The sequence below is a fragment of the Pan troglodytes genome, chromosome 2, assembly GCF_028858775.2.
Source record: "Pan troglodytes isolate AG18354 chromosome 2, NHGRI_mPanTro3-v2.0_pri, whole genome shotgun sequence".
Lineage (NCBI taxonomy): Eukaryota > Metazoa > Chordata > Mammalia > Primates > Hominidae > Pan > Pan troglodytes.
In genome coordinates, this window is record NC_086015.1 from 145,379,115 (window position 1) to 145,396,104 (window position 16,990).

The 16,990-nt window shown below is 39.2% G+C and overlaps 1 protein-coding gene across 7 annotated transcripts in view; it reads right to left on the reverse strand.

The window, feature by feature from the left end:
* Positions 1-16,990, reverse strand: part of GK5 (glycerol kinase 5) — a 67,826-nt gene that overhangs the window by 14,684 nt on the left and 36,152 nt on the right. For 6 of the 7 annotated variants that reach the window (XM_054682315.2, XM_054682314.2, XM_024355735.3 and 3 more), the window contains exons 6-13: positions 15,478-15,553; positions 14,236-14,297; positions 13,981-14,054; positions 13,716-13,776; positions 10,718-10,844; positions 9,242-9,346; positions 5,250-5,344; positions 126-229 (exon numbers count right to left, since the gene is read on the reverse strand). In XM_054682315.2, coding sequence (XP_054538290.1) covers positions 126-229; positions 5,250-5,344; positions 9,242-9,346; positions 10,718-10,844; positions 13,716-13,776; positions 13,981-14,054; positions 14,236-14,297; positions 15,478-15,553 — 704 coding nt within the window. Of the gene's footprint in view, positions 1-125; positions 230-848; positions 971-5,249; positions 5,374-9,241; positions 9,347-10,717; positions 10,845-13,715; positions 13,777-13,980; positions 14,055-14,235; positions 14,298-15,477; positions 15,554-16,990 lie in introns of those variants that run through there. The other variant, XM_054682317.2, reaches the window with a different exon arrangement.

Below are 16,990 nucleotides of genomic sequence, written 5' to 3' on the forward strand. Positions count from 1 at the left end.
TATCAAATAAGCCAAAAATACAAAGAACTTAATTAAAATTAAGAAATTTTCCATTTAGTAGCAAATTAATGAAAGACATGGCAATATTCTATGGGGAAGGGGAAGTTTAGGGCAGGTTTTCATACCTGAAAGCTATTGACTCCAATATTGCTCGTACAAGATGGTATTTACTGGTGGAAGGCTTCAAACCCATAAAAGAGGCACATGCCCAGGGGTCATTTAATGGAGCCTACAGTAAGAGATAACAAGAATATATTATTATTATTCTAAATTACATCTACGGACTTGAGGAAATACTATACAACAAAAACATAGCCACGTTAGAAGAAAATAATGCTATGGTTAAATCATTTTAAAATAAAAGATTATGGTAAATATTGGGATAACTTTTTAACAGCATTTAAGCGATATTGAGTCATAGTTACTGTACTTAGCTTCTGTTTGCATTTATGTCAGAAAGAGGAACTGAAGCATATAGTAACAAATTATTAAATGCTTAGCTTTATAAATGTGGAAAATGAAGAGCAATCACAGAAATCCCCCTTCTCCAGCTATAAAGTTTTTACACTAAAATTGTTTAATATGTAGAATAGCTTTCTACTTTTTACTATGTAGAATAGCTTTCTACAAAAATGTACTTTTTAGTGTCATAACTTAAATCAAATATGTTGTCAGACATTAAAACTATACTCTGGCCAGGTGCAGTGGCTCACACCTGTAATCCTAGCACTCTGGGAGGCCAAGGAGGGAGGATTGCTTCAGCCCAGGAATTCAACACTATCCTGGGCAACAAAGCAAGATACCACCTTTACAAAAAACTTTAAATATTAGCTGGGTGTGATACACACCTGTAGTTACAGCTACTTGGGAGGTTGAGGTGGAAGGATCGCTTGTGCCCAGGGGTTTGAGGCTGCAATGAGCCGTGATCGCGTTACTGCACTCCAGCCTAGGTGACAGAGTGAGACAGGGTCTAAAAAAAAAAAAAAAGCACCACTACACTCTTCTCTCTTAGCTTAATAGCCTTACTGCCTAATATCAGAAATAATCCAGCCTAACATGTTCTCAAAAGAGCCAAAATGTTGAGCTGGAAGTATGTATTAATCAGATGAGGTTTCTATTCATCTTTGTATCTCCAGAAATGTAAGGCAATTCTGGGACACAAAGATGAAAAACAGGCCAGGCAGGGTGGCTCACACCTGTAATCCTAGCACTTTGGGAGGCCGACAAAGGTGGATCACTTGAGTCAGGAGTTCGAAACCAGCCTGGCCAACATGGTGAAACCCCGTCTCTACTAAAAATACAAAAAATTAGCCAGACGTGGTGGCGGGCGCCTGTAGTCCCAGCTGCTCGGGAGGCTGAGGCAGGAGAATGGCGTGAACCGGGGAGGCGGAGCTTGCAGTGAGCGGAGATGGCGCCACTGCACTCTAGCCTGGGCAACAGAGCAAGACTCCGTCTCAAAACAAAAACAAAAACAAAAACAAAAAACATGAAAAACAAAGATCCCTGCTAGAGCTTGCAGTCTCACAAGGAAACAGACGAGAGTCTCACAAGAGCGCCAACACACCAAAATGGTCATTTCAAGGACATCCAGCGCTGTCAGGAAATTATGATCCTCAGAAAAAGCACCTTCTAGCTTCAGGGTTTTGACACATCATCCCTTTACCTGAAACACCTTCTACCACCCTTTCTCCTAATTAATTCTTACTCCCTTCCAAATCTTGGTTTGGCTTCCTCAGGGAAAACTCTGGACCCCAGAGACTAGATGAGGTCTCTGTTTTTATGGAACCCTGTAACTTCCCATCATACCATGCACCACAGTTTATAATCACATATTCTGCTTGATGGTTTGTTGAAACCCCACCTTCCTCAATACACTATAAGTACCACAGGGTGGAACCTTGTCCGATGTACTCCCAGTATGTCTCTTGTGCCTAGCACTATATCTGGCTCCCCATGGGAGAACAATACACATTTGGTGAATAAATGAACAAACAATATTTTTCTTAATGACTTAAGAAATTCTATATTACATCTTATCTTTGCTATAGCTATGATTTCCCTCCTACTGAGATTTTATTTTAATTTTTCAAATCTATTAACACCTTCTGGTGATTTTAATTAGTAAAAACATATATAGTAAATCTGGTTTATATCAGATGGTATAGTATCATAAAACTAAGATTAGTCAGATTTGGCCAGTTCAATTAGTCCCTAGCAATATGCTATGTTTTTTTCCTGCATAAATATGACTTCTTCCAGGATATCACAGAAAATACTGCTTTAACTGGCCTGAAATCTGTTTGGTGCCCTGGGCAAAACTAGTAGTCTCCTGCCCCAGAACACAGACTGCACCATTCAGACATCCTAGTCACTCACAAAACTAGAGATGGCAATCACAGGACTTGCTGGCTTCATCCCCTTCTAAGGAAACTGCTTGAATCCACAGGCCCTGTTAACTAAAACTGCCATGTTTCATGCTCTAGTCCTAATGCCATCACCACAACTGCAGAGGGTGAGTACAGCTGACTCAGTGTCTGACTGAAACGCAAAAGGACAAGGTGGTCCAATCAGATTCTCTGCCCTGAAAACCAAAACCAGGAAACCCGAAGAAAAAGACCTCATCAATGGGGGAACTGAAGCTAAAAGGATGCATAAGGTAGAGGAAGGTTGTATGTGATATTTCTAAGTTGTGAAGAAGCAAAAAGTGTAAGAAAAATGATGACAATTAAGCAGAAGCTATGGAGGAAGAAAGGACACAGAGCAAAGCTGGTAATGAAAAGAGAAAAGCAGAACAGAGAGAAGCAGGAACCCAAAGACACTAAGAACTGCTGTCAGTTGCTGACTGCTTTCCAATACCAGTCCTCAAGAGTATGTGGACAAACAGCTTCTCTGTCTATCCTATTACTGCCATCATCACAGTAACTCTAACGTCCAGGTAAATGACCACTGATTCTTGCCTCTAATACCTATTTCAGTATCCCACTCCCCAAACCACGAGCCCTGCTAGAGGAAAGCCATAATGGTTGCACTAACTGATGCCACCCCCAGTGTATGGCTCCCACCCTTTCTGCCATTCCCTGAAGTGGCTGTCCTAGACTTTCCCATTTTCCTCAAAGCTCACCCAGTACCCCTTTCTCAGTAGATTCCTTTGAGAAAATGAGACTATTAGAGGCCTTCAACATCCAGATCCCAATTATCTAAAGCTGTAAAAATATTCTAAAACTAAAGGCAGTTTCACAGATACATAAACCTTCCTTCCTTTCATGCCCCATCCCTCATTTTCTCTAGTTGTTCACATAGGCAGATTATAGGTGATCTTCCCTCCTATTTTCCAAACAGTTTAGTATTAACACATTATTGCTGTTTGGTTTAACTTTGAATTTCCAGTTAAAGTTTCATTTTACACAGGGAAATACATGACCTACGGTCAACCTACCACCTCTCCCAACTGCCCTCTACTGCCAGTATATGGGCAGGTTGCAATCATGGCAGGACAGGGACATTTTGCTATCAAGAGGAAATTAAAAATCAAACCTGAGATAGTTTTGTCTAAATCTTTTGGGTTTAAAACTTAAAAAAATATACTTTATATTATTATTATTATATAATATATAATTATTATATTATATTACAGGTATGTGAGGTGATAGAGAAGTCAAAGACAGACTTGCTAAGACAAGGTGACTACTAAGTCCTGTAGCACATTTTTCAGAGAGAAGAAAAGAACCAGTAGTTGCCTAACCAAACCTTACCTTGCTGAGGACAATTATTCATCTAACCTTTTTCCTGAAATCTCAATTAGATAAAAAATTTTCACTTTCTGGACTATGATAGGTGCTATTTAGAGGTTCCCTCACATCATCCTGAAGAGGATGCAATGGAATCAATTCACAAGCTCTCGGTCCTTTAGGATGAAGTACACAAAATAAAAATATTACAGGTATTGAAATAATGCTCATTTTAAAATCTAGTTTTGGAAGTATATTTTTAAAGAGTTAAAACACCCTGACCTAATTTTTTTTTCTACCAGCTTCTATATTATAAACCCAAACTCAAATTTTGGACTTTTGTAACTAATTGCCTGAATATGAGATAAGCAAGAAGAAAGAGAAAGTTGTATTTTTTGAAAGGAAAAAATATTTGGAGGAGGATTAAAAATAGTATGAGCTTTCCCAAAAAAAAGTTTAGTAAACTTTAACTGAAGTATATGATAGACAGATATATAACTTTCATAATAATATACTTGAAAAGTTGTTTTAAAAGTATTTATAATAATATTCTAAAATTAAAGGTAGTATCAGAGATCTTTCAATTAAATACAAAGTTAAATGTTACAAAATCAAGACTTCTCCTAGGTTCATTTTTTGATTAAGCAAAGTAATCAATACTCCACCACAACAATTAATGAAAGGAGATTTTGATTTTTTTTTTTTTTTTTTTTTTTTTTGAGACGGACTTTTGCTCTGTCACCCAGGCTGGAGTGCAGTGGCGTGATCTCGGCTCACTGCAACCTCCACCTCCCAGGTTCAAGCAATTCTCCTGCTTCAGCCTCCTGAGTAGCTTGGACTACAGGCACGTGCCACCATGCATGGCTAATTTTTTGCATTTTTAGTAGAGATGGGGTTTCACCTTGTTAGCCAAGATGGTCTCGATCTCCTGACCTTGTGATCCACCCGCCTCGGCCTCCCAAAGTGCTGGGATTATAGGCGTGAGCCACCGCGCCCAGCCAAGATTTTGATTTTTAAAAAAAGTTTAAAACTTACAAATGTATAAGTGCAAAATATACACATACATATACATGTGTGTGCATATGTGTGTGATGTATGTACCTTGACATTATTTATCTTAATTCTCAATGGCTTATTTCCTCTAAGTAAAGAATGCAAATTTACTGATACATTCCCCCCACTGTGAAATGGCTATTTTTGGTCATGATAAAGTAATGCTAAGTCTTATGTAAAAGTTCTATGATAAACCTGCCAACTCTTAGGTTCCACACAGTTCTAAGCAGAAGTCAGCTGAATTCTACCAGCACAAGCCAAGCCAGCAGGGCCACATTCAGGATGCTCTGCTTCCTCATGGAATTCATGCTTGGTCAGAGCATAACTTCTCAGCCCTAAAATCTACCTTTCATCTTAGTTCTGTTCAGTGCTCAAATTTTAAGGTAACAGAGTGGTAGATATATAAGTTTGGATGTGGCAGGAGGAGAAAAATATTTGTGATTGCCATTAACTTTAAAAAATACATACCTGTAATCCACTAAAAGATGGAACAAAACAAACTCCTTCAGAATCCTCCAAACTTTTGGCCATTTTTTCAGTCTCAGCAGCATCTGTGAAAAGGTCTGCAAAAACAAACAAACAACAAAAAACCCTAAAACAAAATGAAGAGGTTAGAGAGGCAGAAACAGAATTATGTTACATGATAGTATTTACCTGCATCAACATTTATTATGAATATAATGTAAAAGATTGCTCACTTAAAAGGGTCAGCACAAAGACCATTCTGTTCTGGTACTATCTGAATTCTCACACTGCATAGGTTTCCAGGCCCATAGAAGGGAGACAGGAGGTAGAAGGCCCTCTTAGATAGGCTCTGTATGCAGCAGGCCTTACGTTTTTTTTCTTTCTTTTTTTTTTTTTTGAGACGGAGTTTCACTCCTGTTGCCCAGGCTGGAGTGCAGTGGCGCAATCTCGGCTCACCGCAACCTCCACCTCCCAGGTTCAAACGATTCTCCTGCCTCAGCCTCCCAAGTAGCTAGGATTACAAGCATGTGCCACCACGCCCGGCTAATTTTGTATTTTTAGTAGAGATGGGGTTTCTCCATGTTGGTCAGGCTGGTCTTGAACTCCTGACCTCAGGTGATTCGCCCGCCTCGGCCTCCCAAAGTGCTGGGAATACAGGTGTGAGCCGCCACACCCGGCTGCTTTTTCCTTTAAAGATATTTGGGCTGTTTAAAAAATCAATTCTATGTAGGATTTTTGGCATTAAAAAATTATTCTCTGAAAGATAAGAGCCATCCTAGGTTTCTGAGGAAAGTATCATCTACCTGTAATATAATACCCAAGAAAATTAACTGAAATACTCCATCTAATAAGTTAAATAAGGGGCCAGTAACAGATATATTAAAAGTCAATTTTTAAAAAACAAGCAAACAAAAAAACCAAGACAATTAATTTAGTAAACTTTAACTGAAGTATATGATATACAGACCAGAAAAATGCACAAATCCTAAGTGTATATAGCTAGATGAGTTTTCACAGTGTGAATACATCCAAGTAACTGACACCCAGGTCAAGATACAAATTTCTTTTGTTAAACATCGTACTCGTGAGATTCATTCACACTGTTATATGTAGTTGTACTCCATTCATTCTCACCTCTATATAGTATTCCATTATGTGACTATAGACAATTTATCAATCTATTCTATTAGTGATATACATCTGGGTGGTTCCTAGTGTTTGGCTAATAGAAACAGATCCCAATGAACATTCATGTACATTATTTTTGGTGGACATATGTATACATTTCTGTTTATTAACACAAAGGAATGGAATGGCCAGTTCTAAGGTCTTCACATTTAGAACCAGCTTTAACAGATAACTGCCAAATAGTTTTTCAAAGTGGCTCTACCAATTTAAGGCTCCTGCCAGCGGCAGGCACGAGAGTTCCAGTCACCTGTCTTCCTGCCAATAATTGATATTGTCTATGTTTTTCAATTTAGCTATTTTGGTAGTATTACATGGTGGTTTGATTTTGGATTTCCCTGCTGACTAATAAAGTTAAATACCTTTTCACTGGCCATTTGGATATCCTTGTTTGTAAAGTGACTTCTGAATGAGTATGTAGGACTGAACAGCAAAGATCAGAAGAAAAGACTCAGTCGTAATAAATATTGCTGGCTTTAGAGAGCCTTAATTAAGTTGACTTTATATCATTTTATGATTTGTTATATAACTAAATTAATATACTTAAATTCACTAAAGACATTTAAGGAGCACTTACATTAAAACTCAAGTTAATGAGGATCACTCAATAATAACTACAAATTTTACTCAAAATGACAGTTATCAAATCCGTAAGTTTCATCCATTTGTTCAAAATGTCCAGATAATGCATCAAAATATCTCTACCACTTCAAAAACTAATGTTAAAAACACTGGTTTTAAGCCGAGTATGGTGGCGTGCCTGTAATCCCAGCTACTCAGAAGGCAAAGGCAGGAGGATCACTTGAACCCAGGAGTTTGAATCCAGCCTGGGCAACATAGCGAGACTCCTATCTCTTTAAAAAAATTGGTTTTAAAATCTATACTTTTTAATGAATCTTGTCCAAATGTTCAATTTTTACAAGATAAGATGTAGGAAAACATACTAGACAGTTGGTTTGAGGAAAATTGTTGGTAACAGATAAAGAAACTGAAAACAAAGAGAGATTATCTTATTCACATTCCTCACTGTTTGTTTCATCCCTTGCTTGAAGAATTTCTCTAAATAATCTTCCACTTAATCTGTTGTCAAATAAGCTAATTGATAAAAAGTCTTTCAGAGTAAGCACACTCCATTCTCTCTCCCCCACTGAATGCAACTAAGAATCTTGGAGGAATAAATGGAAAAGCCATCTGGGGACTCCCTGTTTTTATATTTTCTCTGATATTCCTGGCCTAGACTCAGAGATAGCCTGAAACCCAAGGACTCAGATCTGTACACTGAGTGCAGACATGAAAGAGCTTCAATAGAAGCTCCTTTCTGGTCTGAGCAGTAGGAGACAAGGGTCTCTACAGGACAGAGTGGAGAGATTCTCATTTTTTGTTTTCTTTAGATTTTTTTCATTCTCCCAGGCAATCCTATGGTAGCAGCAATGGCAGCCCAGTAGCACAGGCACATAAAACTGCAAGCTAAGAGTATGGGGGGAAATCCCTGTTGCTTGCTTCTTCCCGTGCGCCCACTCCCCTTGGTCTTGCCTGCCCCTGGCAATCCTGTGGCTGCAGTGACAGCAGACAGAGCAGCAGAAGCAACCAAAACTCAAAGATGAGAGGTTAAGAAAATCCCTTTTGCTTTCCCTCTTTTTTTTTTTCCTTTTTTCTTTTTTTTTTTTTTGAGACAGAGTTTTGCTCTTGTTGCCCAGGCTGGAGTGCAATGGCGTGATCTCGGCTCACCACAACCTCCACCTCCTGGGTTCAAGTGATTCTCCTGCCTCAGCCTCCAGAGTAGCTGGGATTACAGGCGCACACCACCATGCCCGGCTAATTTTGTATTTTTAGTAAAGACAGGGTTTCTCCATGTTGGTCAGGCTGATCTCGAACTCCCAACCTCAGGTAATCCACGTGCCTCAGCCCCGCAAAGTGCTGGGATTACAGGCGTGAGCCACCGTGCCCAGCCTTCTTTCTCTTTGTTTCCTTTCTTTCCCTTCTTTCCTTCTCTCTCTCTCTGACCCCGCTTTTCTCCTTCTCTCATCCCTCTTGCCACTAGGCTAGGGAGGTAGAAGTAGTAGCAGCTGTTCAGTAGAGAAACTAAAGCACCAGCTTTCTAGCCAGAAAACCAATATGGGGATCCCAAGAGTCAAAAGGTACCAGAGAGATTACTGAGAGAAAGGAGCTCAGGAAAAATTACCTTATAAAGGTTTTTATGAACTCCTAGTCTCACTCTTGAGCTGCACATGTGAAGATATGACCCTAAACAACAAGCTTAAGGCTTTGAGAACTAATTAATCTCCAGGCAAACCACCACCCAGACTGACCACTGGGTGGCACAAATGAGGGGCAGATCCAAATAGCACTGCAAAAGCACTGAAAACTGAACTGACACTGGAACCACAGCCCAAAATGTGCATTTCTTTAATTATCGTACGTGAACAGCATTTCATTATAGTCATTTGATCGTAAAATACCTGTACTTCGGTCCTTTGCCCATTTTTGTCATGTTATTAATTTTTCTGACATATGCTACAAATTGTTTTTACCAATTTGTCTTTTATTTTGCTTATGGCATATCTCTCCTTACCCACTAATATTTTACATAGTTAAATTTATTATTCTTTTTCTTTATGGTTCCTGTCTTTAAGACCTAGCCTTTTACCATTTCGATATCATAAAAATACTTTATATTTTCTTTTAATAGACGTCATTTTATTTTAGTGTTTCATTTGAACAATCCATTTGCTTCCTACTAATCTGCAATCCTGTGGCATTCTTGAATTCTTTAGGTCTGGCTTGTGAAATCCATTTAAAAGACAACTTACCTAACTGCTGAGCCCATTTTATGGCAGTACCAGTGTCTCCTGCATTGCTTTCAGCTAAGCATACGACTTCTTGCCCAATCTTCCACCCAATTAATGGATAAAAGCCTTGCAAAACAAACAACGAATGTTAAGTCAAATATATGCATAATTCATTATAGAGACTTCTAAAATGTAATGATTTGGTTATCTCAAAAAACTGCAAAGTGCCTCTGAAGTCAGACTGTGGACGTTCAAACTCTAGCCCACTTACATTTACTAGCTGTAGTCTTGCAAGTTTCTAACATTTTAGCCTCAGTTTCCTTAACTACAAAACGGCCTACCTCAGAGAGCTACGAAATGAACAAACTGAATTAACACATAAAAAGAACTTAGCACAGTGCCTGGCACATAATATGAACAATAAATACTAATTTGTATTAGCTATAGGCATGTCTACATCTCTAGAAATATGGCAATAAATATTTTACTTGAGAAATAAAAGGGTACTATGAGATTGGTTTGCTAGAGAACTATGCTATTGTATTTATCTGTGGTTTTCAAACAAGGCTCCTAAATAGAAACAATCTAATAGAATTATCAACATTTTCTAATTCCATCTTCCTAGTTAGGGGAAAAAGAAGAGCTTGAGGAGGGATAAAAGGTAGGAAAAAGGTTTTTTAAGCCACCTCTTAGTAACCATGTTATGGAAACAGAGCCCAAACTAGTATAGTTCTATAATCTAGATTTCTTGGTCTGTAAATCCCAGGATTTGTTCTATTAAAAAGAGCAAATTCTTAGCAATTGTCATTATCCATTGCATTGGTCACTAGCTGAGGACTACCACTCGAAGAAATTCACAAAATAATTTTCTAACAAATAGAAAAAAAAAATTTAGAACCCTAGTAAGAAGTTTTGTTTTGTTTTGTTTTTTTTTTTGGAGACAGAGTCTCACTGCGTCACCCAGGCTGGAGTGCAGTGGCGCGATCTTGGCTCACTGCAACCTCTGCCTCCCCGGTTCAAGTGATTCTCCTGCTTCAGCCTCCCAAGTAGCTGGGATTACAGGTGCCGGACACCATGCCCCCAGCTAATTTTTTTGTATTTTTAGTAGAGACGGGGTTTCACCATGTTGGCCAGGCTGGTCTCGAACTCCTGACCTAGGGTGATCTGCCCACCTCAGCCTCCCAAAGTGCTGGGATTACAGGCATGAGCCACCATGCCCGGCCCCTAGTAAGGAGTTTTGAACAAATACAACATGTATTATTGAAAAATACCCAGAAAGCTGACCATATATCCTGAATTTTTCAATAATATCATTCTTGTTTTTTATGCTTTTCACTTAAAGGGAAAAGAAAGGGAAATGATAATTAACTGTCTTTAAGAATAATAAAATATGTTAGAGAATATCACAAAATGGGAAAATAGTATAAGTATCACAAAAGTTAAATATGAACAGAAGTGATATTTTATTAATAAATAGGATAAATCCTAACTACTTACCTCCAGTAGTCTGTTGAAGGCTATTTCCAGTGTTAATATCCAAAAATGTTCCAGTTCCCATGGTTAATTTCACATCACCTGTCTGGAAGCAGCACTCTCCAAACATGGCTGATTGCTGGTCAGCAACCTACCAAAAATGTTCAAATGTAAACCCATTGCCCTTAACAGTGGCCAATTTTATTATAGCCCATTGTCTCACTTATTGTACTCTCATGATTAAACATCTTCGTTTCTTTTTCCTTTTCCTTAAAATTAAAAAAAAAAATCCCAAAGAGAATAGGGGGCAACAACCATAGGATAGGAGTCTCCCTAGGACTAATACTCTGCAGATAACTGACATGCCTCAGGAATTGTTTTTATTTTGGTTTGTTGTTGTTTTGTTTTGTTTTTTAGAGACAGGGTCTTGCTCTGTCACCCAGGCTAGAGTGCAGTAAGATCACAGCTCACTGCAGCCTCAAACTTCTGGACTCAAGTGATCCTCCCACCTCAGCCTCCCAAGTAGCTAGGACTACAAGGCAGCTAGGACTACAGGCGCACACCACCACATCCAGCTAATTCTTTTTCATTGAGACGGAGTCTTACTCTGTCGCCAGGCTGGAGTGCAGTGGCATGATCTGGGCTCACTGCAACCTCCACCTCCTGGGTTCATGCCATTCTCCTGCCTCAGCCTCCCAAGTAACTGGGACTACAGATGCGCGCCACCACGCCAAGCTAATTTTTGTATTTTTAGTAGACGTGGAGTTTCACCATGTTAGCCAGATGGTCTCGATCTCTTGATCTCATGATCCACCTGCCCCGGCCTCCCAAAGTGCTGGGATTGCAGGTGTGAGCCACTGCGCCTGGCCATTTCTTTAAAATTTTTTTTGTAGAGATGGGGTTTCACTCTATTACCCAGGGTAGTCTCAAACTCCTGGCCTAAAGCGATCCTCTCACATTGGTCTCCCAGAATGTTGGGATTACAAGCATGAGCCACCATGCCCGGCCTGCCTTAGGAATTTTTAATGGGTAACCTACTTCACGACTTTTAATTATCTATGAATAATCTTAGAAATGAAGGTAAGAGGCCAGGCGCGGTGACTCACGCCTGTAATCCCAACACTTTGGGAGGCCGAGGTGGGCAAATCACAAGGTCAGGAGATCAAGACCATCCTGGCTAACACGGTGAAACCCCATCTCTACTAAAAAAAATACAAAAAATTAGCCGGGCGTGGTGGCGGGTGTCTGTAGTCCCAGCTACTCGGGAGGCTGAGGCAGGAGAATGGCATGAGCCTGGAAGGCGGAGCTTGCAGTGAGCCGAGATTGCACCACTGCACTCTAGCCTGGGCGACAGAGTGAGACTCTGTCTCAAAAAAAAAAAAAAAAAAAAAAGAAAATAAGAATAAAAATGATAACCAAAAAAAACTAAGATTTTTTTCATTTTCAACTAACATTTGTTTCATTCATTAGTCAAAATAACCAACCCTCACAAATTTATTTATTTTATTAAACAATATAAAACATAGGTAAATGTTTTGATATAAATAGATGTAAGTAAAAACCATCTATTTCCCAACCATACATTTTTGTTAAAATAAAAATTGTAACATTTTGTTAATATAGTCAAATGTAGATATACAAACAGCAACATTTTAAGGATCAAAACTCATCTAAAGGCTGGGCCTGCTGGCTCATGCCTATAATTCCAGCACTTTGGGAGACCTGAGGTCAGAAGTTCAAGGCCAGCCTGGCCAACATGGTGAAACCCCATCTCTAGGAAAAATACAAAAATTAGCCAAGCATGGTGGTGCACACCTATAGTCCTAGCTACTCAGGAGGCTGAGGCAGAAGAGTCACTTGAACCCGAGAGGCGGAGGTCACAGTGAGCCATCGGTGAGATCATACCATTGCACTCCAGTCTGGGAGACAAGAGTGAAACTCCATCTCAAAAACAACAACAACTCATTTAAAGAACCCTCTGTCACTAATTGGTAACTCTTCCAGCCATACCTTAATCTAACCCTGCACCTATGCCTGGATTGAATAAGACCGATCCTCTCTAAATGATAATGAATTTGTAACTTGGAAATTAAATTCCCTTTCCCTCAGCTGCTCCCCCAGCTACTGTGGAGACTGCACATCTTGCAACAGGTGGTCTATACCTCCTGCTTAAGCTGCCACAGGAAATCAAAGGCAATGTGAAAGGACTCTTAAAAATCAAAAACAGGCTTGGCACAGTGGCTCATGCCTGTAGTCCCAGCACTTTGGGAGGCAAAGGTGGCAGAAGGCCCCAGTCTAGGAGTTCGAGATCAGCCAGGGGAACACAGCAAAATCCTATGTCTACCAAAAATACAAAAAATTAGCCAGGTGTCGTGGCACACACCTGTGGTCTTGGCTAGTTGGGAGGCTGGGGTGGAAGAATCACCTGAGCCCAGGAAGCCGAGGCTGCAGTGAGGCATGATTATACCACTGCACTCCAGCCTGAGTGACAGAGTGAGACTCTGTCTCAAAAAAAAAAAAAAATCAAAAATGGCAAATATTTCATTATTCTACAAACTTATTTACTGGTAGATGATGGCTAAGGACTTTATTAAATGTACATACAACTTTCTCTGCTAGTTTAAGTTGCCCTAACACTGTTTGTGGTTACACTTTATCAAACAGAACATAAATATTCGCCCCATCACTGTGTTTTGTCTCAGAGTACCAAATGTAAACTAAATACTACTAAGAATTAAAAAAAATTTTTTTTTATTTAAGTTTTCTGATAAACAATATACAAGCAAGTCAGAAAAGGTTATAAAGTACTTCCATGATAGAATACTGGCTCAATGGTCCCCTTCCCAAAAATATAGCAGATATTCTGGTCATATCCACGGACCTTTAACTTAAAAAGAAAAAAAAATACTTTAATCTTACTCTGCCAAAGACCTTCTGTTTCTCTTAAAGCTAGTCCCAATTATTAATACATATTACTTTAGTTTATACTATACAAAGGGAATCCCTCAAGTTTCCTACTTACCAAGGCAACTATTGGTATAGGCACACCAAATATCTCTTCATCCACTGATCCAAAATTGTGGCTTCAAATAAAATTCATTAAAAAGTTAGTTACAGCTCTAGAAATATTAGTTTTAAAACTCAGCAAATTGTTTTTTTGCATAAGCCAAAAAGTTACATAATGAACATACAAGTCCTTCAAACATGTAATAAAATGCTTTTCCCCACAAAACAAAATGAATTCAAGAACCATTGTGCTGGTTACTATGTCTGATGTTTATTATTACCTTGTGTCCCTCACGGGAGGTAGGAGAGAAAGTGGTATCGAAATTAGAGAGGTAATCATCCCACTCCAACACATCTGAGCATAAAAACATATCATCAGAATATACATATTTACATATATCAAACCTCTAAACATATATCAAAACATCATGTTGTACATGATATATTTGTCAATTAAAAATAAACTAATTTTAAAAATTTAAATCTATATTACACAAAAATGTGTGATTCAAAAAGAAGAAAAAAAAATTTTTTACCTTATATGGGTCAAAAAGTCCAGTTGTACTAGCATTTGAAAAATCTGTGGCATATACAGAACCTAAATTTAAATAGGAAATAATACATTTATTATCAGATAGTATAAATCAACACCTGTCGATAGTATATAATATAGACCTTTGTCTACCCTCAAATTCATTCCAAAATGTGTATTTTCTTTTTTTTTTTTATTTTTTTTGAGACGGAGTTTCACTCGTTGCCCAGGCTGGAGTGCAATGGCACGATCTTGGCTCACCGCAACCTCTGCCTCCCGGGTTCAAGTGATTCTCCTGCCTCAGCCTCCCGAGTAGCTGGGATTAGAGGCATGTGCCACCACGCCCGGCTAATTTTATATTTTTTAGTAGAGACGGGGTTTCTCCATGTTGGTCAGGCTGGTCTCGAACTCCCAACCTCAAGTGATCCGCCTGCCTCAGCCTCCCAAAGTACTGGGATTACGGACGTAAGCCACCGCACCTGGCCCAAAATGTGTATTTTCAATGTGAAGTCTCCAAAAGCAATTTCCCACTTAATATTTATGAACTTTTATAGTTGTGCAAAAGTACTCACATACATGTTGTCACTTTATGATCCCCCAGGTTAAAGATGACAAAGAGGCTCAAAGATGTTAATGTCACCCATAGTTATACCCACTAGCAAAATGGCAGATTTGTTACTGAACTTGTCTTATCATTCTTGAAATTAAGACTGTTCCCCAGTCTTATATTGAAGTTTCATCACAATTTATTTAAAAATTGTCCTCCTCTTATAATAAATCTAGAATAAGTCTAGCTTTACTAGAACATGTTGTTAATAGGGTACCAAAGAGCAGTACAGGAAGGGGGAAAAAAAAAAAAAAACTTCTGGCCAGGTGCAGTGGCTTACGCCTGTAATCCCAGCACTTTGGGAGGCTGAGGCAGATGGATTGCTTGAGTCCAGGAGTTCAAGACCAGCGTGGGCAACATGGCAAAACCCTGTCTCTACTAAAAATACAAAAAATTAGCCAGGCATGGTGGCACATACCAATAGTCCCAGCCACTCAGGGGGCTGAAGCGGGAGGATCGCTTGAGCCCAGGAAGCTGAGGCTGCAGTGAGCCATGATTACACCATTGCACTCCAGCCTGGTTGACAGAGTGAGACCCTAGCTCAAAAAAAAAAAAAAGTAACTTCTACTTTTTTTAGGCAAATCATTTCTCTTGATCAAATTTCGGTTATTTAAAATAGATCTTTCAGGTCATCTTTACCTTTTGTGAGCTTATATAACAACCAGGTATCAATAGTCCCAAAGCAGCAATTTTCTTCTTCAACTGCCTTTTGCACCTTGAAAACACAACAGCACAAAATCGATTCAAAAAGGCTAAATTACTAAGTGCATGATTAAATGCAGATCAGTGATACAATATAAACCCATTTTTATAAAAATTAATATGTACACAAAAACATTTCTAGAATATATTCCAAATGGTTCTAAGTGATTATTATATAGGGCATGAGATCTAGCCAGGGGAGAGAGGGAAGATTTTCATTTTCTGTATAATATTTCTGAAAGGTTTTAGTTGTATACCAAGCATGCGTTAGTTACTTTTGTGTTTTTTGTTGTTTTTTTTTTTAAAAAAAACAAAGTATATACATTTTTAGTTTAAACATACACTAGTCGGCTGGGTGCGTTGGCTCATGCCTGTAATCCCAGTACTTTAGGAGGCCGAAGCAGGTGGATCACCTAAGGTCAGGAGTTCAAGACCAGCCTAGCCAACATGGTGAAACCCCATCTCTACTAAAAATGCAAAAAATGGCCAGGCGCAGTGGCTCACACCTGTAATCCCAGCACTTTGGGAGGCCGAGGCGGGCGGATCACGAGGTCAGGAGATTGAGACCATTCTGGCTAACATGGTGAAACCCTGTCTCTACTAAAATATACAAAAAAAAATTAGCTGGGCATGGTGGCGGGCACCTGTAGTCCCGCTACTTGGGAGGCTGAGGCAGGAGAATGGCGTGAAGCTGGGAGGTGGAGCTTGCAGTGAGCCGAGACTGCACTCCAGCCTGGGCGGCAGAGCGAGACTCCGTCTCAAAACAAAACAAAACAAAAAAAAGCCCAAAGCTGGGATGGCATACTATGGCCCACAGGCCAAATCTAGCCTACTCTCTGTTTTTGTACAGCAAATTAAAAATGGTTTTCATAATTTTTAATGGTTAAAAAGACAAAAGGAGAATATTTTGTGACACATGAAAATTATATGAAACTCAAATTTCAGTGTCCATAAGTAAAGTCTTATTGGAACACAGCTATGCTCATTTGTTGCCTATGGCTGCTTTCATGGCAGAGTGGTTGTGACAAAAAGCTTATACCCCCAAAGCCTAAAATATTATTAACAGGCCGATTCTTGGCATAAAGCATGCCAAGAGAAACAGAAGTGTCAACACCTCTGTAAACTATAATAGCTAGCAGAGAAACTGAAATGCCTGTTAGGGTGTTATTAACATACTGAAAAACAATTTCTTGAAACAAAGTTTATCACCTCTATAACTCTTATTTGTCCTTCAAGACCAGCATTTCCTGGCTTTGTCCAAGCCTACCCCACTCCCACACTCCTTCTAACTCACTCTGTAGCATTCTACAGATAGCTTCCATTTAGCCATTATCTCATACCATTACTGCCTCTCTACTAGACCCTTAGCTCTTTAAGGGCAGGGACAAGATTGCATTTATATTCATATCCCCAACACCTAGGAGGGTTCCCAGCAAATAGCAGATGTTCC